A 27147-nucleotide genomic window follows, 5' to 3' on the forward strand; every position below is an offset into this window, starting at 1 on the left:
GCTGCTGTGCCGCCACCGCGCGATTTCTGTTCTCATCCTGAAGTAAAGTTCTTAACCCGAGGTACTATTTCTGGGTTAGCGGAATCTGTAACCTGAAGCGTCTGTAACCTGAAGGGTCTGTAACCTGAGGTACCACTGTATATAATGCTGTATTGTAGGGCATGCTTCCCGGCTGTATATTATGTGAGAATTATTTAAATTCCTCCAAGAATAAAAGGACCCCCCCCAGCTCCTCCGGGCCCTAGAAGAGTTGGCAGGGATCCAGCGCTCTCCATCCTTCTGTCCACAATTTCTGTCCACAATCATGTATAAAAATAATCCATACAAGCAGATGTATTTTAGAATGAAGTACACCCCAAGTTCAAAGGAGCTCTTTTCCATTAGAATTCCCCTCTTTTTTGTAACTGTGCAATAATGATCGCCATTTTGTTTCCATCTTCAGCCTGAGCCGCCATATCTGATCTTATTTTGCCAGCTCTAATTCTAATTAGAGTTCTCCGTTGACGGCCGTGCATCATGCATTCAATTAAAATTTTCACCTCTTGTGTTCCGTTCAAGTAATTAAATTCTTTCTGGATGAGCTTCGCCAAATTGTGATGTAATATAACAAGTATGGAAAGAGCGGTTGCTCACCTCCTTAGTCCACGTTTCAAGATGAGAGTCCGTTTAAAGTCCAAAGTTCTGCATTCAACGATTGCATAATTTGACAGTTTTTTCCTTTAATCTCCTCCATCTGGAACATGCCTGTTTTTTGTCCAAATCTTCTTATTTTAGAATACATGTGTCTCCTGCATGCAGGAGTGGCTTTGGAGAGTGCCAGCCGTACCTTGCTCTTAGACCCAGCGTCCCTGTCGCTCGCACCTTGATGCAAGCCAACAGATCACGGACAATTTGTGGGTCTTTGAGACAGTCCTCCCTCACCTTGGAGAATCTGTCAGGGCTAATTACCCTCATATCAGCCCTGAATTACTGCCACGGCTTGGGTCCATTCATGTGGGAGGCAGCCATTTCCCGCAGCAGGAAACCAGAAGTCTGGGTATCTTTAAGTAGAAGGATTCTGGCATCACCTCACATGGGCACTAGAGGGCTACAAAGCTTGTGTTGTATTTAATGTTACATGCGGCTCTAGAAACATTCTGCTTTATCAGGGGCATGGCAGATATTATTGTCGTGATTAGATCATTGTTTACACGAGCACAAATTGCTGCTCTTGAGACTGATTAGATTGCCCTCATAGTCCCTTCCAGCTGTACAATCTTATGATTAGATTGGTCCACTTCTAAAAAAAATGTATTGAGCAGATATGACAACTTCATGATGGACAGCAAGCACAGGACTGAATTTCTTAGCACCTGATTTTCAAAACTAGGAAGGTCACAGCTGTTGTGATAATATCCTGAATTGAACTGTTTGCTGTTGATTCCTCTGACCGGCAGCCCTGATGGAGTCGGGGATCAATGCTTGACTTGCAAAACTGTTGGCTCAAACTCTGTATTTCTGATACTGTGTGATCACACTGTATGTTGTCTGGCAGACATGGAGAAGAGTGGATTATCAGAGACTATTGTTTCCTAAATGCCATTAGCAGAAAAGGGTGACACCCATTTTCGGTACGTACACTAGTGGCCAAAATTGTGGAAACCTTTTGGAGAAAGTGTATTTCCGAGGTTTGATGGCTCATAACACGACCTCTTTTTTGGGGGGGGGGAGTAATACCATAAAATTATATATCAATGGAAAGATGATTTAATGAAGAATGTAATGCAACAAAGTCTGTTTAATTATCTGTACTCTATCAAAAGTTACAGCCAAATAACCAGAAAAAGGAGTGTTTAGAGAGCCAATCAGGTGTCATCTTATTTTGGCAATGATGGCTCATAACACTACTTTTTTAAAAAAAGTAATGCCATAAAATTACATATCAATGGAAAAATAATTTAATGAAGAATGTAATGCACGTTTTCCAAAAGATTTCCACAATTTTGGCCGCTACTGTATCTCTTCTCTGTTTCATGTATTGAAAAAAGCTTGGATTGATATGAATTAAGAATTTCAGAGCTTTGGCCTCTGTACAGTTTAACTAAAAACAACCTATATACAGCTACAATATTGAGTTTTATTTAGTGTTTGTTTAATATGAGAGCAGCCTTTTAAACATGTCCACAATAGTTAGTGGGCCACAACTTTTTTTAATAACCTCTTTGCCCATACATGTGTAGAATGGAGATATAGATATAGATAGATATGGGGGATTCTATTGAAGTATCATTTTATATATTCTATAGATCTCCTCCTTCAATAGTATCCCTTTTGCTGTAGCCATTCATGGATTAGAGGATTAAGAAAAAGTATGAATGATGGTCTCCTAAAAATATTTTTGTCATGAGTTAACTTCGGAGAAACAATTCTCTTTTCCTCCTACCTTCCCTGACCCAATAAAATACCAAAAAAAAAACCAACCCAAAAAGAACTAACATACTTAGACTGACACATACAGCCTAATCCTGTATTTACTCAGGAGAAATTCTGTTGTGCATACTGGGACTTACTCTCAGGTAAACGTGCCTAGGACCTCAACTACATATGCTTGGAAATTAGCTCCTTTGATCTCAGACTTAGTTCCAAGGAAAGTGTCAGTCTCTTTCTTAGTAAGAGATCAGCAGCTGCACCTACTTTTAAATACAAATAACGGCTTGCCTAACAAATTCAAACATATCAGTTTCAGGACATGCTGAATGTAAATAATCTAGTACAAGTAATCAAGTGGACAATTTTAGAGGCACAATTGACTACAAAATGCAGCTGCAATATAGCGTTGTTTATGAAACATGCCAAATTGAACATATTATTCAGTTATGCATTGGTACTGAATCCTTACTAAGTGCTGAACTGAACATGTGTAATGGATTTTGATTTTTTTAAAAGCAGGCTCATATTTCACCTAACTGCAGACATGAGTCTTGATTAGTCCTTGTTACCTGAGGACAATTTCTACAGTACGTGCCCCAGGTGACCAGGAGAGTAGTAATTTGCAAGCCTCAGAAAGAGGCATTAGTACAGTTACTTGATGGAGTGTGTATATTATCAGATTGTGCTTTATCAGGTTATTAATTTCATTTTGAATTTATGGTTTTAAAATGATTTTTTGTCAACAGCAATTGAAATGTTACTGAAAATTGCTCACAGTTTTTATATATCCTTGCTAATTCTAGTTAAATGGCAGTAAAGCAATATCTGGAGAAAATAACTTCACAGACACAATGAGACATCTGTTGTCATCAAGACTGAGTATTTCTGACTGTCCTAATTGCAATTTCAGGCACAGGTGAGTAGATAATATTTAATAGCTATAGTAGTAAAATATTATTTCATAATAAAATCTTAACTGAGAGCTTTCCAAGTTGTGTGTCGCGACACATTAGACTGTTGGCTGCAGTGTGTAGGTGTGTTGCGTGAACACTCCCCACACTCCTTCCGGTGCTGGAAAGGGGTTAGTTTAACCTCTGGTTTGCTAGTAAAACTGAATTAATGTGTTGCAAAATGATTCATGTCTAAAAAGTGTGTCACCAACATGAAAAGTTTGGAAAGCTCTGTCTTAACCCTTTGGTGAACCAGTTCCATCTTCCACAAAGGTCTGCCTTCGCCTCTGCACTGGAACAGCTAGTCACCACATCTGTGCTGCAGCTCTGTGTCTCTGGCCTTGCTTCATGTCGCCTGTGGGAAACGCTGCAAATCTTCCTGGCTTTTGGACTCTGTCCAAACTTCTCACAGGAAAAATTTTCCACTGGTTGTTTTATGTGTGAATATTTAATTTAATGAAATTGAACAAAATATTGGTGTTGATAATATTCTATTTTGAATTCATGAACAGATGTACTTGTGATGACTGCAGCCTTTCGCATATTCTGATGTGTGGAATCATGGATTCACCAGCTACAGACGATGTCCATAGTAACCAGCTTCCCCTTCAAATTGATTCTGCTCCCGATTATCTCTCTCAAATGCACTTACGAAGTATATCATCAGGAAGCTCAGGGTCTAGTTCCAGTTCTCCTTTTACTGACCAGCAGATAGACAGACAAAGACTCATCCTTGCAGATAATAGCTCTGGATCACCTTTGTAAGTGTGGCCTTGTTGTTCTTTTGATCATAGTAAAATGTGAAATTTTGAGAACAGAATCTAACAGTAGTGAAAAGAATTTCTTTGTGTGCAGTGGATTTTCTGGGTCCTTACTGCTTTTCCAGTGGCAGTTCCATGTGCTGGTGTTGAAGAGGGTGAGCAGCACTTGGTACAGGGCATAGAATGCAAGTTAGAAGACAAAGAAGATGAGACCCTGCTGTAAATATAGAAGCACTTACACATACACTTGAGGCTCTTGTGGACCCCAGCTTTAGAAATACTGTATATTTTTAAACTTGTGATGATAATAATAGCACCTTTATTGTCAATGTACAACCTGTGTACAATGAAATTAACCAAGCCTCCCCCTTCCCATAAACACTCAGTCTCATCTGTGTGCTTGTCACTCTCCTAAGGCAATGATCCCTTGTGACGTCATATAGCGGGCTCAGGGGACAGCCCATGATATCATGTACTGTATTCACCACCCTTTGTAAAGACTTTCTGTCCGTGGTTGTCAAGCCAACCAACACTGTGATACAATATGAGAGGACACTTTCTATTGTGGACTGGTAGAAGGAGATCATCAGTTGTTGTTTAACGTTGTTCTTTTGCAAGACCTTGAGGAAATGGTGTCTCTGTTGGGCCTTCCTAACCACCTGAGTTATATTGTTTTTCCAAGTGAGGTCTTCACTAAGGTAAACTCCCAGGAATTTAAAGGAAGAGACTCTCTCTACACAACCCCCCCCCCCCCCGGATATACAGCGGGGCTAGTTCCCCTCTCTTCCTCTGAAAGTCCAACACCATCTCCTTTGTCTTGCTAATATTTAGGTGCAAGTTATTCTCTAAGCACCATGTAGATACTTTTGAACCTCCCCCCTGTACGCCGATTCATTTCCACCTGTAATTAGACCCATTATGATCAGCCTGTTCCCAAAAACTGGAACTATCCTCGAATCATGAAATTTGAAACATAGGCTATACTTCTGGCATAATTAAGTGGCGGGCAGAATGGCAGATTTACTCCTGAGCTACTTTAGTTTTTTGGGAGCTGAAACATACTGATCTTTAGGCAAAGTATGGAGAAGCCCCATTCATTATTAACATACAAGAGCAAGCTTTCAGACACTGGACTACCAAGGTGATAGTGACAAGGGGTTTGAGCATACCTTGTCCATTCACTTGTGATGGAAGTCCTCTGCCGTAGCGTAGAAATTTGCTTCACTGGCACTCAAGTACAAGGGGAGTGACAATGATGATATCAGAATTAACCCTTTTTACCACAAAGCTATCCATTATGCTTTTAGGATGTATCATGTCTTTGAATCAATGCTTTTAGGGCTAAAATGCAGTATGGCATCTTTTTAAAATGAAAAATCTGGAAATGCCTTACATGTCGTCTATATTTGGATTTGCACCCAGAGCTTTTATTTCTGTTACAAATTCCAGTGAAATGGTATTAAAATAACAAACACCCAACCCCTATTTCTAGAAGAAAATTACAAATTCAAAACCAGTGGAAATTGCATTTTACTTTCTTTTCAAAGTTCTCTATTGCTTTACCTACTTAGCATGTACAAAAAACCCCACTTTTCTTCACAGTAATACTGAAAATGAAGATATTTCAGCAGTATCAGAAAAACCTGATATTTATTGTATTAATCACTACGATAATGCTGAGGCTGTCAGAAACATGAATGGGATCCACAGACTGTTAACTGATGGAGTCAAAAACATGGCATTAAAGGCTGAGGTACTGTAATTTTGAAATACATTTTATACATCTATTATTTACATTTATATACCACTGTTCATCTTGTGGGGTCCCAGGGTGGTGGACACATATAGCAGAATCATAAAGCAATTCAGATGTAATTTAAAATCATATTCACCCTGAACTATTTATCAGTCTCCCCAGCAGAGTAGTAACACTAGTAGCAGTTCATCAGTAGCAGATGCTGAAGAAGCAGATGAAGAGAATGGTGGTAATTTACCAAGGGCTCAAGAAGGGGATTTAATGCTTGGAACTAATGTGCGAAGGAAGGATGAAGCGAAAACAGACAGTTCTTTGTCATCATACTCTATTCAGCAGGTAAAACACATTTAGTTCTTAAGAGTAATGTATATGAACCCTGAAACAATGTTCTTCTGGATTTCTTTTTAGTTAGCCAATGATAAATTGTTCAAAAAAGAGAGAAATCACAGCAGTACTAATAAATAATATCACATTACAAAATAGTGAAATGCTGCACATAGCTGTATATTTATAATTTATAATTTGATATTTTCACCCAAAGTTAGCAATCACTCATTTTCTGGCTCCTCCACCCCTGTTCCCACTCCAGACTTTCAGTGTTTTAAATCATTGTGGTAGTCAGACATATGAAATTTAGCCCGTTCCTTTTTAATAGACAGAACTGCAACTAGGAATCTGGCTAGATAAAATATGATCCTATGGTGTCTGGTTTTTGAGCAGAAAAACCAGCCTGTCCTCTACCCCGCTGTCCCTCCAAATCCCCTTTGTTCCCCAACCACTTCACTATGGACATGGACAACTACGTTTACTGCACTACAGGGTGTGTTCCAGGGTTTCCACAGCTGGCTGTCAATATCAACATTGTGCTCCCCCAGTTCCTCCTTTGAACTGTCCTAATGTAGTTGCAGAAGGATTTCTTTTCATATATTATAGCAGACCAATCTCTGGTTTTGATGTAATCATAATCCATGCACCCTTAATATTTGCCTTTCTATTTCTTACACCCTCTTGAAGTTTTTGTACAATCATTATCCATGTAGTGTTAGAGTTATAATAGGGTTGTGCTGATATGACTGTATCACACCAGTACTATTTCATCTGGACTGGCTGTCATTTTGTTTCTTGGCCTGTTTAAAGTGTTGTATTAACATTTAAAACCTAAAAGAGCTTACAACCTGTTACTTGGAAGGTTCACTTCCTCCTGTATATACCTCTTTGGACCTTTCAATCTTCCTCAGAGCACATTCTTGTTGGTTGAGAAAGAAAAAGTAGGTACAGTGGTGCCTCGCAAGATGAAATTAATTCGTTCCGCAAGTTTTTCTTCTTGCGAGTTTTTCGTCTTGCGAAGCACGGTTTCCCATAGGAATGCATTGAAAATCAATTAATGCGTTCCTATGGAAACCGCTTGCCAGGCTGGCGGTGTGGAGAAGGGCTTTTCTCCCCACCGCAAGCCTTCAGGACAGGTACGGGAACAGAGGGGAAGGGGCGCAGCGCTTCTCCTCTGTTCCCGGGGCTTGCGGTGGGAGGAGGGTTTTTCCTCCCCACCGCCAACATTCAGAACAGCATTCTGAATGTTGGCGGTGGGAAGGAAAACCCTCCTCCCACCGCAAGTCTTCAGGACAGCCTTCTGAAGGCTGGCGATGGGGCGGAAAGACCTCCTCCTGCCGCCAGCCTTCGGAGCAGCCTTCCAAAGGCTGGCGGTGGGGCAGAGAGCCCTCCCCCGCCGCCAGGCTTCGGAGCATCCTTCCGAAGGCTGGCGGCGGGAGGAGGTCTTTCCGCCCCACCGCCAGGCTTTGGAGCAGGCTTCCGAAGGCTGGCGGCGGGAGGAGGTCTTTCCGCCCCACCGCCAGGCTTTGCGCTTCCCCGCTGTCCCGGAGATTTCCCTATGGGCTTTCGTCTTGCGAAGCAAGCCCATAGGGAAATTCGTTTTGCGAAGCGGCTCCAAAACGGAAAACCCTTTCGTCTAGCGGGTTTTCCGTCTTGCGAGGCGTTCGTCTTGCGGGGTACCACTGTAAAATAAAAAGAGAATTCCTGGATGCCTAGAACCAGGTTTGGCAAGAGAACCACAGCAGAGCATTAAAAACACAAAATGTGTGGCACTGTAAAGTTTGGAAATTTAGGCTGTTAGACCATTAAAACATCCCCATCTAAGTTGCTTCCAAAATTCCCCACCTTCCTTAGCATAGGAAGAGATCGCACATTAGTAAGTTTAAACTTTTATAAGTTTAAAATGCTTTACTTACAAATTTTTCAAAGATCAGATTCATGCACTTTTTCATACAGCACTTAGAAAAGACAGACAGTAAAACTCAGGTTCCAAAGTGGTAAATGTTTCTAAATTATTTGTATAGAAACACTAAGATAGCTCCTTAAGCCATGTGATTTTGGCTTGGAGCAACTAGTCCAGACCTCCTCCCTGGTAGGGTTCACATGGTAGAATGTGAGAAAGTGGGAGAAAAAAGAGCTTGACAACCCTTCTTCCCAAGGTAAGCAGGAGTGACCACACTAAGCCTGGCAGAACTTACTCTTATGGTCTTAAGCTCTTCATGCATTAATTAGACTTAAGCATGTTGGTTATGTGAGACTGATTATCCCACACTTTCTTGGGCATCCCCACCCAGTAAGGGGAAGCAACTAGGCAGAAGTTTAGAAGTAAAGGTTGTCTAGTTGCACCAACATCCTCTACCCCCCCCACCTGATGTTATTGATATCTAGAAGAATTAATGCTGTAAAGCTCAAGAATGGAATTCCAAGCCTATGTTATTTAATACTAGTAACGCCTTAGGTTTCAATCCTAACTTAATGGGAGGGCCATTGAACTCAATGGGAGATACTTCAGGGTAAGCATTGGACCATAGCATTCATGTAATTTTCAGGTAAGGAAGTGGACTGCCAGGCTCTGAAAGTAAGATGTATTTCAAGTGCTAGAAGGTGTAAGCAGGGCTTTTTTTCTAGATAAAGTGGTGACGGAACAGTTTCGGTGCGTTCCGGCTGAAAAAAACACCCTGGTACAAGTCAGTACATGAATACATTGGACACACAGTTTATAACAGAAACAATTAAGGTGGTTTTAAGCTTGTTATTGTTAAGCTTATTGTATTTTATATATTTGAGAGGTGTCATTATTGTCATTTTCTAAAACAATAGATTGCATCTAAGATAATTGTTTCCAAAAAATAAAAGAAATGTTTCTCTAATTTTGCTGTGTGGTTTACATTGTGTGCCCTCCTTTCATTTATAGCAGATTGATCAAGAACCAGCTTGTTGTGAGTGCCATGTCTGTAAACAGGAAATCTCAGGCCCCTCTTCTTCAGACACTGAAGTGAAATGTCTTCCTGCTGGGCATCAGTTTAGGATGCCAGAAAAACCTGCCCATCCTGCTCTTCATCTTTATCCTCATATCCATGGACAAATACCACTTCATACTATTCCTCACTTACCTCCTCCACTAATCCACCCTTCTTTATACACTGCTTCCCCCTTTGCACAAAATAAGGTAAGTCTGTCAAAGTGGCAATCTTCCGGGTTCCAGGATATTTCATGCATCTGTTAAAAATAATTTGCCAGTTCAGAGGTTTTCAACCTTTACTGAGTCCACAGCTCCATTGACCAACTACATTCATTCTGTGGCAGCCCTGTGGGGCTCAGGAGCCCAGTTATGTGATCACTTGCCTGTAGAGCTGGCAGCCTCTCATCTTTTTTCAAACACTCTCCCTTATGGAGTCTTCCTTCAGCCTCCTCTCCCTCTGGGCAGCCACTGCTGCTGCCTCTGGTCTCTGAGCCTCTGCCACCCCGAAAGAGTGGTGCCTCCTCACACCGCCCCACAGGGACCTGGGAAAAAGATGCCCCCAGACTTGGTGGCCCAACGGAGACTGGCCAAAGTTGAACATGAGGACAGCACCTTAGCATGGGAGGCAACAGTGGACACTACTGGGCCAGCATAGCGGAAAGCTTCCCCTTCAGCACCGAGCACTCAACTCCCACAGACCTTGCACACAGCAAGCACAAGAAAGGTCAGTGCAGTGCCTGCCTGCCTGGCCTCCCACTCCTGGCCTGTCCACTCCAAAGAAAGGGCTGTCGGACTGGGTGAGTGGGCTTCCTCTCCTGCCTGCTTGCTTACTCCAAAGCTGCCCCAGCTCCTGGTAACCAGTACCCCCTGGCCAGCCCCAGAGACATGTTTTTCCAGGGAAGCCTGTAGCCAGGACTGCTGCAACAAAGAGCTGTGCAAGACAGAGGCCAGTCTTGCCTGCAGCATCCCCAACCATCTTTCAAGGTACGCCCGGGTGCCGCGACACACTGGTTGAAAACCACTGTGCTAAGTCTTTGAACTGGTGTTATCAAATGTCACTACCAAGGAAACAGTAGCCATTAGATGATAAATTGTCAGTTTTACAAAAATTTGGTACTTGAAGATTTTAATCCCAGAGACACATTCAGCTATGAATGAATAACTAAAACATTAAGAAATTAATAAAACATTAGTTTTATATTAAGGTTACCATTACTATTTAAGAGTGCTACAATTATATTTTCCTTACAAAATATTCTTTAAAAAATGCATCCACGCCTGCATATACAATACAATACACACGTAGCCAACTGAAAATCATATAGAAAGATGGGGAAAGTAGGTGATCCTTTTGTCTGTGAGAACATTGCGATCCTGGGGATATCCCATCATTGATCATTCCTTGCGCTCTCTAGCCCAGGTGCATGTGTGTCACTAACATTTTCATGCCACGTTTCACATTTCCAAAAGCACCATGGATATCAGTCACAAAACAGCTGCCATATCTAAAAGAGCAGAAAAAGACACATAGCCACAAAAAGCATGGGTGTGCCCCCATTTTTTAAAAAGGCACCTACAGTAGCCATTACTGTTATTTGCCATAGAAATAAGAGCTTTCTATCTCCTCTGTTCAGCATTAGCCTTCCGTTAAGTGTGGGTATGTTCAATGTATGAGAGGCCAAGTCGGTTCAAAGAGGAAGTGAGTAAGAAGAGCAAACAGTCTCTCATGCATTGTGGATTTTTAAGGGCTGGACCTTCTGTGGGCACCATAAGAGGTACAGTGGGCACACTGGGTCCTGCAGGCACCACATTGGTGACCACTGTGCTAGGCTATTTGAATGGAACAGACAGTCTTATCCAATGGTAATTGGTACCATCATTACATGTCCCCTAGGAATCTGCTTAGCAGGTTTTCTTAGCTTGGTCTTCTTTGCAGCTGGTAGGACTCCAGCTCCGCAATCCTGCTGTTAAGTTCCTTCAATATCAACCACAGGTGCTAATTTGAATCCCTGGGGCCACCAAACAGAAAGTTATACATGACAGCTGAAGCTCTTGTTCAACACCTCAGAGTACATTCCATCATTGTAGAATCAGTTCAGCACATCCATCACTTTATTTGTATTTGATGAAAAGAAGATACAGAGCTGAGCCTCATCAGTTCCAACCTTTTCAGGTGAACTCATTCTGTGTTTTCCTTCCATCTATAGCTACAAGTAGGCTGCAGCTATGGCCCTGTGCTCTACTGACTATATAGTGACTGAACTGAAATGTAACAGCAAATCATGGTAATGAGGAAGACCTTAGGTTATGAAACAAGAAACTGAAGTTAAGCAAGCAAGCAAGCAAGCAAGCAAGCAAGCAAATGCTTTCAAACACCTTGTTGTCATGCTAGAGGGAAGGCACATGAGCCCAAGGACTGCATAGGCTCATTCTGGTCATTATAAACCATGGCTTACCATGATGTCTGAATGCAGCTGTTGTATAATGGTTTTTTCAGAGCAACATGACTCAGTGCATCATTTTCCCTTGTATGTGCCTAATAATTTTGGAGTGGATGTAAACAAGCAGAAGACTAATTAGAAAGTACTCTTGTTGTAGGCTCTGGTTCAGAATAACGGAAACAATCAGCAAGCACTCAGTACACCATTCCAAGATAATATCTATCCAAATGGTTTTGGAAGTACCACAGACTGGAAGAGTTCTAAATTTTTAAGCATCTGGGAATCGGAAGTCATGAATGAGAAAAACTGGAATGCCTCCACCTCTTTACAAGAGGAACTTCCTGGTGAGAGTATAATTCTGCTTTACTCTGAAAAGCGGCAGTTTGATTCTGGATGTTCTAGAAAGGCCCTTGACTGAATTAGATTTACTGTCTGATTCCAATTGGGACAATAGGGAAAGGGGGATCAAATACAGGTACCCATTTGATTTGTGATATTTACAAATGCACTAGTATTGTCAGAAATCTTTGGGCTTCAGCAATCACTCTTTGGGCGTGATTGCTGACGTGTGGGTCCTTGTTGACCCAGAAGTAATGGGGGGGCAGGACAGGGTGCACTCCATTACCGCTTGCAGGGGCCGGAAACAGAACCCCCATGTGAAATTGTCGCTGCTTGTATAGTAAAACTAGTGGACCTGCAAAATGTTGTATTGTAGCTCCTGTATTCCACCCCTCTTCTGTTCCCGTTCCCCAGTCAGCCATCATTCTGTGGCCACTGAGCATGCTCAGTTCTCATTGGGCTGCTGGGGTTTCTTTGTCCTGAAATATTTTTGTAGTTCTGCACACGTTAAGGTTTCCCTAAGCCTCTTGATTCCTCTCTTTTGTGCATGGGTTCTGCTGTTTTAACTGCATAAGCAACAGAACTTACAGCCTGAATGTCTTTGTTTTTTTGAGATGGGGAAGAACTCAGGCTCCGCATCAAAATGCAATATATTCCTAATGCGTTTGTTTTACCTGCACTTCTGGCTGAAGGTGTTGAATAAAGCAAACCAGCATCAAAGACAGGGGTTCCGGCTATAGTTTGCTTCTTACCTCATGCACATTTTTAAAAAAAGTTCTTTAACATATAAATATGTTGCATCATGGTTCTTTAATAAGAATAGCACAGCCCTCCAATAAATGCTCTGCAATCATATTTTTAAAAGTTTTAGTGCTTTATAGATTGTAGTTTAATGGTTTATGGTATAATGAATTTTATTACTGCCTTGGGATGGTTTACACGGTGCTTGTAAATACCAAAAGAGGTTTTGGATAGTGGTTCTGTGTATAAAACTATTAACCTGAAATTGCTTTTGAGATTACAATGAATTATTACATTCCGTTTTAAACGGAATAATACCAATTCTAAACATATTTCTGATTATACATATCTGTGTTACAGCTGATAGCATAAGAAGTCTTTAGCTTTCATTCATTCCAGACATACTCTGTGAACTACCCTGAGACCGCTGGGTTTAGAGCGGTATTTAAAGTGTGTGTGTGTGTGTGGCCCTATACCCATCTAGGTGACATTAATGCAATGTTAATAATGCTAAACAACTGAACTAGTTTGTCTCTTTCTTCAATTTAAAGGAAGTGCTGCAGCAGCAGCAGCTCTTTCAGAACTGATACCTAATGTACTTCCCATAACATCTAGAAATGAAGGAATGGTAATAACTGAGAGCAAAAAGAGGGAAAATATTTTAAAGAAAAAATGTCTGTATCATTGTCAAGATGCGTCTTTTATGGACACTAAAAAAGTAGTGATGGCAACATCTTCAGCAACCTCTTCAGTTTCATGCACTGCTACCACAGTACAGTCAAGCAACAACCAGTTTAAAGTTTCATCTAAAAGATCATCATCACTAGGTAAATATTAAATACACTTGTTATCCTGCTTATTAGCCAACAGAGTTCCCAAAGCAGCTTACATAAACATTTTTAAGCAGTTACAAGTCATAGAATCATAGAGTTGTCTAGTCCAACCACCTGCAATACAGGAATCTCAGCTAAAGCATCCAAGACATTTGGCCATCCAATCTCTGCTTTAAAACCTCAAAGGAAAGACAGTCCACCACCTCCCAAGGGAGACAATTCCCCTATGACGAGGAGAGTGCTGTTGTGCTAAGGTTCTGCTTACAGAATTCCCATAAGCATCTGCTTGGCCACTCTGTGAAGAAAATGCTGGACTTTGGGCCTTAGAACTGACCCGACTGGTTCTTATTTTCTAACATTTAAATCTCACACAAGAGCTAGCAGAGGAAAAAAGGAAGAGGGCAAACATAGGTAACAAGAAACCTAGAATTGACAGCCAAAGGGGGGAAAATGGACAAGAGCAAACCAAAATAAAAGCAGAGCTAAAACAAAAGAAACAATTTCAGTTGAACCCAGAAGTTGTTGGAAAGATCTGGTGCTTGACTTTGCATCTAGATCTGACCTTAGTGGGCCTCTCTTGGGAGGGTATGCTAAAGGTTGGCCCCACAACTGAAAAGTCCCTGTTTCTAGTAAATGTCTGCCAATATGAGTCTTCTTTTACAACAACAAATGGAAACATAAGACCCAATCACATCTGAAAAGAATACTTGTACTGTGCTCTCAAATATCAGTGCATGAAATAGTTAATAACCAAACATACAGATAAACTTTTACAATGTTCTAAACAGAGTACTATTGAAAGTGCTTTTCACCTACACCCAGGGTTGTTGTTTTTTTAAAGTTTTATGTGTAATTAATTTCTGGTTCTTTGGTATATTTTCTGGGTGAATTCCATATTAAGTTGATGATAAGGGAAATGCCTCCTGCTACAACTCCATAACAAACTTTCTACAAAACACATTACTACTCGCATACCATTACATCAACCTATAGTCTTAACTTTTTATAAATAAAAAAGGAACCATTTAAGTGACAAACAAATATGTAAGATGACAAGGCCATCTACACGGCTCGCCAGCTTATCTTCCACCAGCCCAAAGACTGGATGGCTACCACTTCAGGCTATGCTTGCGTTCATATCATCTGCAACGATCACATCCTTAAAATAATAATCACTTTTAAGATATAGCCTGTAACTAAAAACAGATGCTATAAAAGTGCCAGCAGATCAAAAGTTTCATCCAGCTCATTAGGGGTTACAGTTTGTAAAGTAAAAATCCAATAGGCTTCTTGCTAGCAGAGTAAAATGTGAGGACTTTGCACTTTTTAAGCAGAAGTAATTTGTTCAGTCACTAGAAACATTGCATTTTCAGGAAAATTATTTTCCAGAAAATGTGTTAGAAGAGTCTCAATAGTTTAGTTCTGATCTTTGTTCTCTAACCTGTAATCTGAGGATTTATTTATCTGTCCTATGTTTACAAAAGAGGAATGACACTAAATTGCATAAATTACATTGACTTGCAGTAAAATCTCAATGTAAAACTTTACCGATTTGTAAACGGTTGAAATGTGGGAATGGAGACAAAAGGAATTTTCTCTGGTGTTCATTCATAGAGCCAAGCATACATATAAGTCACAGTATTTGATAGACAGCCTGTCAGATAATTCTGCTTACATGTTCCATTACCATGTGAAATGAAGTATGCCTAAGACCAAACTTTCTTCCCAAGTTCCTTTCTACGTATATTTCTTATACAGGTTCCTGTTTGCTCCCAAACTCAGAATAAACTAACCCTTTCAGCATCCTCCATAGCCTTTCCCTCTGCTTCTCTACTCTCAACTGTATGTCAGTCTCCTGTCCCTGCCCAAATCACTCTGCCCCTTGCTGCATCATATGTCTTATGAGATAGCTTTGTAATGCCACCCTCTCTCTCTCTTCAAACTTGGAATATAGAATTGTGCCCAGAACACTCATATAAGTGAAGTTCATTTCAGTTATCTCTGTGCTGAGAGATACCATCCAACAGGCATGCAAACAAGTGAATTGATTGCGTGAGGCTTTGGCTTTAAGATGCCATTTGACAGTTATTTTAAATTACAAATATTTATTAAATTGCCTCTTTTAAAAACCAACTGATTGCGAAATATTTTATCCATGGTTGCAATTTTTTAAAAAACTAGATTATAAATTCTATTCAGATTTCAGAAATGACTGCCAATGAAATGAAGACATTGTTAACGTTGAGAATATGAGGTAACTTTTCTTTCTTGTATTTAGGTGATGTATTCCACAATATCAGTTCAGAGGATCACAGATGTTCTGCATTGGCTGCACCTCAAAATCCCACAAATTTTGTGCCACTTCCTTTCCTTTCTCCTGTTGTGCTTCCTCCAGCTTCTACTCCCCATCTGCCAAGTCCTAATGCTTCATCTTTCTCCAGAGTTACCACAACTGCACCCAGCTTTGTGGATTCCCATTCAGGTCTTTATCCCATGACAGCTCCACCTCTTTCAACCACAGAGAGCTTAATTAGTGCTCCATCAAGTGTTTGCAGGTGAGTTTTTGTTTGTCTTTACATTTTTATTTAAAAATAGAAATTTAAAAACCACAACATGGCTGAAAGATGTGATTAATACATGGACGCCGAGACCATATAACACTGGTCCTGAAAGACCTACATTGGCTCCCAGTACGTTTCCGAGCACAGTGAGGTTACAGGGAACCAGGCAGAGGGCCTTCTTCGTGGTGCCCGCCCTGTGGAATGCCCTCCCATCAGATGTCAAGGAAATACAGTGGTACCTCGGGTTACATATGGTTCAGGTTACAGACGCTTCAGGTTACAGACTCCGCTAACCCAGAAATAGTGCTTCAGGTTAAGAACTTTGCTTCAGGATGAGAACAGAAATCGTGCAGCGGCGGCGCAGCGGCAGCAGGAGGCCCCCATTAGCTAAAGTGGTGCTTCAGGTTAAGAACAGTTTCAGGTTAAGAACAGACCTCCGGAACGAATTAAGTACTTAACCCGAGGTACCACTGTAAACAACTGTCTGACTTTTAGAAGACATCTGAAAGCAGCCCTGTTTAGGGAGGTTTTTAAAGTTTGATGTTTTATTGTGCTTTTAATTCTGTTGGGAGCTGCCCAGAGTGGCTGAGGAAACCCAGCCAGATGGGCAGCGTATAAATAATAAATTATTGTTATTATTATTATTCTCGGTGTCTTTAGAATTTATTTGCTTGTTAATTCATTGGTTTTGTAAAAAAATTTTTTAGTAGTTTTCCAATATTATTCCAATAATAGCCACATTATACCAATACCAATTCATATCCAATTAACACAGTTATTAATACAAATTATTCAAATCCCAAATTATACATTTTAATTAAAGTGCCCCCCACGTGCTAGATTTGATGGCTTCCTGATTTTATTTTATGTGTTCCAAAATCTCGCTAATTTCAGTTACATTCCAGTTATAATGATAACCCCTTATAAAACAGCTGCAGTCTTAATGATTTCTATTCATATTGTTACATTAAATAATTTATAAAACTTCAGGTGAGGAACTTGTAAGTGTTGTCATTGTTCTTTCCTGCATGTGGCAATTACTTTGTCCAGTATGTTTCTTCTTGTCCATATATGATGCTATGTCTTTCTTTCCTCCAACTGTTGCTGTTGCCCATCATGATTTGGGTGGAGCTGTTGTTCCATTGTTTTCCAAAAGTCTCTGCATTGCTATTCGTTGCTTTGCACAGAGAACACAAACAGCAGCTTCCTGGAGCCTCTCTGTCCCAGTAAATAAACTGTTCTCGCCATTTTTTTCTCAGCTTGGGAAGAGTGGTATGTGATTCCTTACAGCTGACAATTTATGGCTAATTATCCTTCAAAGTTACATTAAATTCAAGTCTTCTCCGTCTTTTTTTCCACTTTCCTTTGTAGCTAGTAGAGGGTGGGTGGGGTTGGCTTTATATTTCCAACATAGCCCTTCCTTTTGTTTCAGGTCACACACAGTTTCCATTTTTGTTGTTAAATTCCATTTTAATAATCCAGTTTCTTCCAACCTCACTTGTACATTTATAATTTTTACTTGCATTCCGAGGAGGGTTGCCAAATCATAAATATATATAATATTTTTTTTAATAAGCCAACCATGGGCTCCCCTCCTTCCACCATCTCTGGCACCGAATGAAATATTAGCTGCTCAGTTCATACCTTTAATCCATGCAGCTGGGTTGTCCTACAGTTTGTAAACTCATCTCTTCTGGCACACGCCTGTACTTTAATCTCCAATTAAAATTCAATTAGCAGGCTAACCTCTGCTTCCAGGAATGGAGTCAGGGGGTTTCGGTGTTGCAGAAAACTTGCAGCTGAGGTTCTTCCTTGGATGAGCAGCCAAAACATCCACCAGGAAAGAGGAGTTAGGACAAAACGGATAGGTACAACACCTAATTTATTTCAGCTGAAATAGCCAGTCCTCTCTGGTTCACACCACAAGGAGAGATTGACAATTGAGCAAACAGCAAAGCAAATTCTTATAGGGTCTGCAAAACAAGCTGCAATCATCAAGAGGATTGACCAAGAGGAAACATTGGCTGCTTGCAAAGGGTACCTTCTTCAAAATTGGCAAAAACAAGTCTTGTGGTTTCCTGCTAGTGAAGCTTGCTAAAGAAACAGTTTCAGCTGTCATCTATTTTTAAATAAAAACTTGCTTAATCTTGTGAAACTAACAGGGTCACTCAGAAGAGTAAAATGGATTTTAGAAATACATTATGACTGTTCTTATGTCAAGCAAGCTTTGTTATATAAAAGCTGAAGGCAAGGTTAATTCTCCGTTAGCATTTATGTCTTACTTCTCTAACATCGACAGATGGAGTGCTCCTGCACCCAGTGCCTTTGCCTGCCTTTGCATTGCCTGGGGAAGTGAGTGCCAGACCACAGGGCAAACTGCAGGTGAAAAAAGCCCGTTCCTCCCAAACCCTGAGAGGAATGCAGAGAACAGTTTAACCCCCACCATTCTCTTTCATCTTCATCTGTGACTCCCATGATGTTGAGGAAGGATCTATTCCTGGCGCAGAATGGAAACGGAAGCCATTAATTCATTGTTATTATTGTTAATTATAATTTAATAACAACATCATCCTATGATTCTCAAATCAGTTAAAGCCACAGTGTTAGTACAAGTAACCATATAACATTTGTTCTTTGCCTTAATTAAAAAGCAAGATAAATGTGTCAGAGCTGCTGCTATGGTATGGAATTGCTGATCTATATATTGATTCATTCCTTATGTTCTTTATATTTTTATCCCACAATTTTTCTTAGAAAAGCATCACGGTAGCTAAAAATACAGAACCCTAATCAAATAAACCCATTCCAACATTGCTAAAACTCATGTAAAATTAATAAGACCAGCCGAAATATGTAGTAGTGTTGCACCCAAAAAGTGGTTGAAATCCGTATTATTATTATTTTTCTGTCCATTTGCATTCCCTTTTTCTTTATCTTGAGGTATATCCCTAATATCTGGGTACGAATGTCTGAGTCCCTAATGGACTCTGCATTCTTCACGCCGTATCTGCTGTTGGGTACAAAAGACTTGCCTTCCAGCTGTTAGCAAGCTTACTCAGGAAATGTGTGTAAACACATCTGCAGGCTATTTCGGGGAATAAGCTCTTGTGAACATGAATGCTTAGAGGAATTTGCTCAAATAGGGGAATACTGTTCTCAATGCATCCCTGGTCATATTCCAAACTGATGTCAGTCTGGTGGAGTATGGTCCTGCTAACATACAAAAAGAATTCCAAGGATCCAGTGGCATGGGTAACATTTAGAATATTTAGTCTGGGGAAGTGATGTGCCCTTGTAAGGTACTCAGGGAGAAATAGAAATGAGTCCACAAATAAACTTCTTTAGAAAAATTGAAACTACTTAAACAGCAATTATGAGGCTTTCACAGAAAGTGGGGTGGGAGGGAGGTCAGTTGGTGCCACTGCTGTGCAGTTCAGCTTTGACTTGGACAAAATGGGAATAGTTGCAGTACCGTTCCTGACACTGGACAATTCGGATAGATAAGGGTTCTGCTGGGTTACTGCCCACCTCACTGAGCTGACAGACCTGGTCTCAGAGGTGGTGTGGATGACTCCCAGACGGCTGGTTCTGAGAGACCTCAACATCCATGCTGAGGCGACTAGCTGTGGGGTGGCTCAGGACTTCATGGCTGCCATGACGACAGTGGGACTGGCCCAACATGTCACTGGCCCAACACGTGGCAGGCCGCACTCTGGAACTTGTATTCTCATTGTGCCATCTGGCGGAGCTTTTCTGGGTAGTGCAGGGCCACTTACAGTCTGACCCAAAGGAGGTGGCAGAACTGAGGGCAGCTTGCTGTAACTTGTTTACAAAGTATTTGGAGGAGAAAACCCCTTGTATCCACTATGACCTTGACTATGCTGTTATAACGAATCTCAAAGGGTGTCCAGGGCACTCTCTGGTCTTGTTGTGCCGGATGAGTTTCAGTTAGTAAGGCTGAAGGATGTGGACAAGTGGTTCATGCTCTGGACCATTGCCCCTCCTGCCTGATGAAAACTAGCAGGGAGGGGACAGCTGGGTAGGCCAGGGAGGTGAGTAATGCCTCCCTGCAAGAGGAGGTAGTCCCTGCCTGCAGTGGTGAAACCATTCCTCAAGAAACCCTCCCTGGATTCGGAAAACTAAGTGACTACTGACCGGTTGGTCTTCGTTTTGTATTTTTCTGTTGTGATCCGCCCTGTGATCTTTGAATGAAGGGCACTGTACAAATAGGGTTTGAGGAGAAGGAGATTATTTGCTTATCCTTTCACTTGCACGTTGATGGCATGTGAGAGAAAGGGCCATGATTTCAGGATGCAAGACACACAGTTCAGGGAAGGGATTTGGGACTGGTGGAAAGCAGCCGTACAGCTTGGGAACAAAGAGAGAGCAGTGTGTCTCTCTGGGGTCAAGCATTTATAGGCATGTTGTAGCAAAAGGTATTGTGAAATCAGGGGTGCCGACTTGGGTCCCAGATTATGGGTGCCCAGTGGCACCCGCAGCATAATGTGGCATCATGACGTCATGTTATGACGCCAACGCCACAGCTGTGCTTCCAGGGCCTTGAAGGTCACACCGGAGGCCTTGTGAGATCTCTGACACAACCTCCGGTTTATACTGGAAGTCGTGTTCAGAGACCTGGCAGGGCCTCACGACTTCCGGTTTCTTTTCTTTTTTAATTATTTTTATTTATAATTTTCATTATTACTTTGGCAAAATCACATTCAAATATACATTTCCACTGTTAATATCTTTCTTTTAATAAAAACATTAAATGACTTCTCTTCTTCCCCTTCCCTGGTTCCTTTTATTTTTCCCACCATTCCTGCATATTCTTATATATCCATCTAGTTCACTTCCTCCCCTTATTCTTCCTTTATTATATATTATACTGTTGAATTTACCTTAATCCTGCTAGCATTTTCACTTGTTTACAGTTATTTTCCAAATTCTCCACACAAAAATTCAACAACTCTTTGTATGCTAGATCTTGCTCTCTTATTTTACTTGTTAGACCTGCTAACTCTGAATATTCTATCATTTCTAATTGCCAATTCTCCTTATCGGGGACTTTATTAGTCGCTTCCAAGGCTTCATGGGGTTTTATACGTCACTTCAGAGATTGTTACAGGCCTCCAACGCGACTTCTGGTAGAAACCGGAAGTTGCATCGGAGCCGTGCGGTGGGGGTGCTCAGCACCCTCATAAAAATTGTGGGTGCCCTGGCACCCAGAGCCCCCTAGAGTTGGCACCAGTGTATAGAATAGGACCCACTTCATCATATGCATGGAGTGTTATACTTGGTTGATTGTTTTCCTGTTGCTTTCTAGACTGATTTAAGAAACTTGGTTAAAATATCAGTTTTCTGCTTTATTGTAGTGATCCTGACTGTGAAGGCCATCATTGTGAGAACAGCCGTGTATATAACCATCAACAGTATGATGGTGAGGAGAGCCAAGATGAAGATAGCTGCTCAGAGCATAGCTCTAGTACCTCAACATCCACAAACCAAAAAGAAGGAAAATACTGTGACTGTTGCTACTGTGAATTCTTTGGTCATGGAGGAGTAAGTAATCCACCACAGACTTTATTTTTAGGTGCCTGCCACTTGCATTTCACTCTACTGTTGCTTTGGCTTTGCAAAACATACTGAATTAACTGCTGTTGCCAGACTTAATTAACTACCATATTTTTCCATGTATAAGATGACCCCTATTTTTTGAGCCCAAAATTCAGAAATAAATAATTGCAACATTCCGTGTATAAGTTGACCCCCAATTTTAAACTTTAAAAATTTGGGGGAAAATATAGTCTTATACACAGAAAAATACAGTAATTCCCACTTCATGTTAGGCATTGTGGAGAGTCAACAGCAGGGGGAGAGACTCACTGCTTCTGAACAGAAGGTCTAAGGCTGAATTCCTGGTTTCTCCAGAGAGGACTAGGACAAGCTCCTATCTCAAGAGCCACTGCCAGTCAGTGTAGACAGTGCTGAGCTAGATGGGCTAGTGGTCTGACTGGGTATAAGACGTCTTCCTGTGTTCCAAAGTCAGATGGATAAATGGATGGGTTTTATCTGCATCAAAAGACTTGACGTGGCATGTTGGTCCTTTCCTATTCCTTAGCTTGTTCTCCCCCTCTAAAACAAGGTGCGTCCTATGGTCGGGTGCGTCCTATAGAGCGAAAAATGTGGTAACTTTAAATTTAAAATTTTGAAAGTTACAGTAGTACCTTAGTTCTCGAACATTTTGGCTCCCAAACACTGCAACCCCAGAAGTGGCTGTTCTGGTCCTACAGCAAATCAGAAGCTGTGCTTTCATTTCTGATCGTTTTGGAAGTCGAACGGACTTCTGGAATGGATTCCGTTCAACTTCCAAGGTTCAACTGTAGTTGTAAATACATGTTTGAATTATATGTTTTGTTCTAAAAACTAAAAGTATTTCTCTGTGTTGCCTTCCAACTCTTAACCTCAAAATTTCACTCAGTTTGAGCAATTAGCTGTTTCCCATACTCTTGTGATCCAAATTTTGTAGGCATTCATGGATTTCTGCCATTTTTAGCTCTAACAAATTTTGCAGTTGTTAGCAAATGCATTATTAGGGCAGCATAAATTTCTGTTACATACGTTTTGACGTTCCAACAATTGAATCTTAGCATATGTAAATTTACATGGAGCTTAATGTCTGGCCTGAAGTATTTTCTTACAACACTTGTGATCATTATGCTAGAGTCCTCTTCAGGAATGAATGATCACCTTCAGAGGCAACATGGGTAGAGGAAGCCTGCAGGGTTGGATGTCTCTACAGCCTCTACCTGTGCTGATTAGAGCTCCTAACCTGGGCAGTCAAGCCACGCTGGGCCGCCCTTAAGGGCTTGGAAGGAGTTGTGCAGCTCTGCCCATGCTGCCTCTTAAGCCTGATTATTTGTGTTTTGCAAAGCTCTTCTATATGGACATCTTTTTAACTGCCTTTGTTTCTGAATGCTAAAATTCAAGTGATTTTTCAGTATTTACTATGAGTTTATAAATTTTCTGTTAGCCACCAGCAGCACCAACTAGTAGGAATTATGCTGAAATGAGAGAAAAACTTCGCTTACGTTTAACAAAGAAGAAAGAGGGACAACCCAGGCAACCAGAGCTGATACAAGATAGGGAAAGTGTTGTTGATCATCGAAAAGTAGAGGACTTGCTGCAGTTTATAAACAGCCCTGAGACTAAGCCAGTAAGCAGCTCACGGACAGCCAAAAGAGCAAGGCATAAGCAAAAAAAGGTAAGCCTAGACTTGTATTTGAGGTAGCCATTTATTGAAAGGCATGAAAATGAGCTACTCAAGGTGTTTCAGTGGTGATAATACAGTGGTGCCTCACAAGACGAAATTAATCCGTTCTGTGAGTCTCTTCGTCTTGCGGTTTTTTCGTCTTGCGAAGCACGGCTATTAGCGGCTTAGCGGCTTTAAGAAAAAGGAAACAAACTCGCAAGACGTTTCGTCTTGCGAAGCAAGCCCATAGGGAAATTCGTCTTGCGAAGCGATTCAAAAAACACAAAACCCTTTCGTCTAGCGAGTTTTTCGTCTTGCGAGACATTCGTCTTGCGGGGCACCACTGTACTATTTTTAAGATGTTTCACAAAATTATTTTCAGAGATGACTTTTGGGTGTTAAGTTTTTAACTCTTGTTGCATTGTTACTTTTTGTTTTTATTAGTAGATTGTTTAAACTGTTGTTGTTGTTGCTGTTAAAAGCCACTTTGGACTCTTTTTGGAGAGCAAACTGTGTTCAAATGCTTTAATATCTAAGTAAAGGTAAAGGTGCCCCTGACCATAAAGTTCAGTCGTGGACGACTATGGGGTTGCGCGCTCATCTCGCTCTATAGACCAAGGGAGCCGGTGTACAGCTTCCGGGTCATGTGGCCAGCATGACTAAGCCGCTTCTGGCGAACCAGAGCAGCGCATGGAAACGCCGTTTACCTTCCCACTGGAGTGGTACCTATTTATCTACTTGCACTTTGATGTGCTTTCGAACTGCTAGGTGGGCAGGAATATCTAAGTAGACTAATTGAAATTAATGAACATAACTAAGTTAGGTCCATTAATATCAACGGTTCTACTCTCAGGAAAATTTACCGTATTTTTCGCCCTATAGGACGCACTTTTTCCCCTCCAAAAATGAAGGGGAAATCTGGGTGCGTCCTATGGGGCGAATGCAGGCTTTTGCTGAAGCTTGGAGAGCGAGAGGGGTCGGTGCGCACCAACCCCTTTCGCTCTCCAGGCTTCAGGAACACATCCGCAGCCTAGGCAGCCCTGCGGGAGGTCCCGCAGGGATGTCTAGGCTGCGGATAGCAGCCTGCCGCCCAGCGCGAGGGGCGCCCTGAAGCAGAGCGCCCCCCGTGCCCGGCAGACATCCGCAGTGTGGGGAGCCTTGCAGGAGTTCCCCGCAAGGCTCCCCATGCCGCGGATAGCAGCCTGCCGCCCGGCGGGCGGGGTGCCCTGTTACAGAGCGCCCCTCGCGCCGGGCAGACATGGGCCAGCCCCACAAGCTCGGGGGACAGCAGGGAGGCGCCGCGCCGCCATCCCGCTGTTCCTCGACCTGGTTCGGTTTCCCCGACCTGCTTTTGGGGGGGAAATAAAGGGAAAATTTTTTTCCTTTATTTCCCCCCAAAAAAACTAGGTGCGTCCTATGTGACGGAGTGTCCTATGGGACGAAAAATACGGTGGTTGAATCGCAGCCAGTGTGTGCTATATGAGCTATATCAAAACTATATTTCTGTATCTCCAGGAAGAATTAAATACAGCACTGAGCAGATTTCCTGATGGAAAAGGTTTGCTCCATGTGCTGCTTTGAGGGCTTTCCCACCTAACCTGAGACAATTGGGGGAGGGGGAGGGGGAGAAGGTCCTCTTGCACTAGTTGAAGTCCTTGCGTGGGCTTCTTCTGGTGTGATCAGTTAGTTGAATCCAGCCCTACATCAACTTACGTTTTTGGAATCTTCATGCCATTGTAAGAAAGGTAAATGTTGTCTTCCCAGTTAAAAGAAAAGGCCCACATTGAAACCAAAGCTAGAGAAAAGGAACACCATCAGCTACTAGAACAGCAACAGCAAGAAGATAGAGGGGCACAACAACTACAAGAGTTACAAGACATTAAGAAAAAGAAGAAAGAGAGGACCAGCACAAACTGCCAACAAGTACAGGTGCATACTCAGAATTGTCAAGTAAGGATGAAGCCTTCCCCTGACATCCCAGAAAACATTCAGAATGAATTCCTTGATGAAATAGAAACATCATCTGAATCACTGTCTAAACATGCAGATCATGTTGAACAGGGGCAAGTTTATGAAAAGCGCTTTGACCCATCAAATCCAATAAATGGTAGAGACTCAAAATTGCTTTTCAATACAGAGATGACTGTGAAATCACATGAACCCCTTTCTTTGCTTCTTAACATAATGCATCACCACACAGAAGATAACAACAAAGAGCAGATAACACAAATAAATGATCTGTTTTCTCAACGATTGAAAAAGTCATCCAAAGCAACTGATACACAGACTCCACCTAAAATAAAAAACAAAATAAATTCTAAAATAAAAGTGGCAGAACTTCAGTCACTTGCCGTCTCCAAAAAAGAGGAGAAAAAAGTAAGCACAAATAAAGCAAAGCAAATTAATCCTGTGACAAAGTCACCTTTTGTGAGAGGCTCCTTATTTCCAAATGAACAGCTGCATAATAAGCTTCTACTACAAGAATCTCCACAGCCAAAAGGCAAGAGCAAGAAAAATAAGAAAAAGAAAAGTGACAAAGGGAACTCCTCAATTGGTAAGCCTCTATTTCATTAGCTAGTTGTGTATTTTAAATAGTTTAATGCTTCCAAAACATCTCTGGTCACATTGAGGACTATCTGAAATAATCCTGAAACTGAGAAGTCGCCTCCTGTGCTTAGTTGAGAAGTGTTGCAGCTCAGGGGTAGAGTACATGATTTGCATGGGAAAGATCCCTGCTTCAACCCCTGTCATCTCCAGGTGGACCTTAAAGACCAACTAAGTTAGTTCTTGGTATGAGCTTTCGTGTGCATGCACACTTCTTCAGATACCTGAAGAACTAACTTAGTTGGTCTTTAAGGTGCTACTGGAAGGAATTTTTTTATTTTGACTATGGCAGACCAACACGGCTACCTACCTGTATCTCCAGGTGGGGCTGAGAAAGGCCTCACTCTCACACCGCAAAGATCCTCAGCAAGTCAGTGCAGACAATACTAAATTAGATGGACCTGATGGTCTGACTCATTACAAGGCAGCGTCGTATGTGTACAACAGTCTCTTTTTTATGAAATTATATCTTGTGCAACACACAAGCACCCCCCCCCCCAGTGCATAGGCACCAACTTTTAAAAAAGAACAACACAATCTGGCTTCCCTCCTCTCATTCATACTCCATTCAGCAACTAAGCTTGAAAAAAGCATATGAGAATTTCTTTTCCTAGCCTTAAATGCTGGTGGATGGGGCTGTGATTTTCATGGAGATTGCAGCTGGGGCAAGGGAAAGGTAATTTCTCTCTCCAGGTGCAATCTTCATGCAGATTCCCACTCACCCCATTCTTGAAAACAGCCTTCCATTGACATAAATAGAAAGCTGTTTTCAAGCTTATTTGTCACCCGGGGGTGGGGTGATTTTTGGTGGGGAAATTGTGGCACATGAGGAAAGAGGAGTCAGCTTTCCCCTCCAGTGCTGCAGTTGCACTTGAACATAGTTTTCTGTTGGCCCTAACAGAAGATTCCCGCTGTGGCGGAGAATACCTGGCAAAATGGGAAGACTCCGCACACCAGAGTTACCTAATAGATTGGTGGCTCCCCCCCCTCTGCCTTAGGGTGCTTCTTGCTGGCCCTATTTCAGTGGTCACTGGTCACGTTACAGAAGTCCCCAACTTAAACTTAAGAATGTGGCTAAGTTCTAAAGACCAAAGTTCTTAAATATCCTATACCAGATTAAAAGGCTTAATTACTTCAGGTTGCATGTTTCCATTTGTTTCCTTGGGAAAAGAGGTAATTGAAAATAATCTTGTTTTTACAATGTGTTTTTT

At 41.6% G+C, this 27147-nt stretch overlaps 1 protein-coding gene across 6 annotated transcripts in view; it reads left to right on the forward strand.

Annotated features, from left to right (window-relative positions):
• Nucleotides 1–27147, forward strand: part of FAM193A (family with sequence similarity 193 member A) — a 52014-nt gene that overhangs the window by 20402 nt on the left and 4465 nt on the right. For 4 of the 6 annotated variants that reach the window (XM_081206203.1, XM_081206202.1, XM_081206200.1 and 1 more), the window contains 11 exons: nt 3213–3325; nt 3872–4120; nt 5723–5873; nt 6030–6212; nt 9118–9372; nt 11764–11950; nt 13238–13513; nt 15798–16074; nt 21456–21642; nt 23114–23344; nt 25097–25886. In XM_081206203.1, coding sequence (XP_081062329.1) covers nt 3213–3325; nt 3872–4120; nt 5723–5873; nt 6030–6212; nt 9118–9372; nt 11764–11950; nt 13238–13513; nt 15798–16074; nt 21456–21642; nt 23114–23344; nt 25097–25886 — 2899 coding nt within the window. The remainder of the gene's footprint in view (nt 1–3212; nt 3326–3871; nt 4121–5722; nt 5874–6029; nt 6213–9117; nt 9373–11763; nt 11951–13237; nt 13514–15797; nt 16075–21455; nt 21643–23113; nt 23345–25096; nt 25887–27147) is intronic. The other 2 variants (XM_081206201.1, XM_081206205.1) reach the window with 2 other exon arrangements.

This window comes from Podarcis bocagei (genome assembly GCF_964188305.1).
Source record: "Podarcis bocagei genome assembly, chromosome: 8".
Classification (NCBI taxonomy): domain Eukaryota; kingdom Metazoa; phylum Chordata; class Lepidosauria; order Squamata; family Lacertidae; genus Podarcis; species Podarcis bocagei.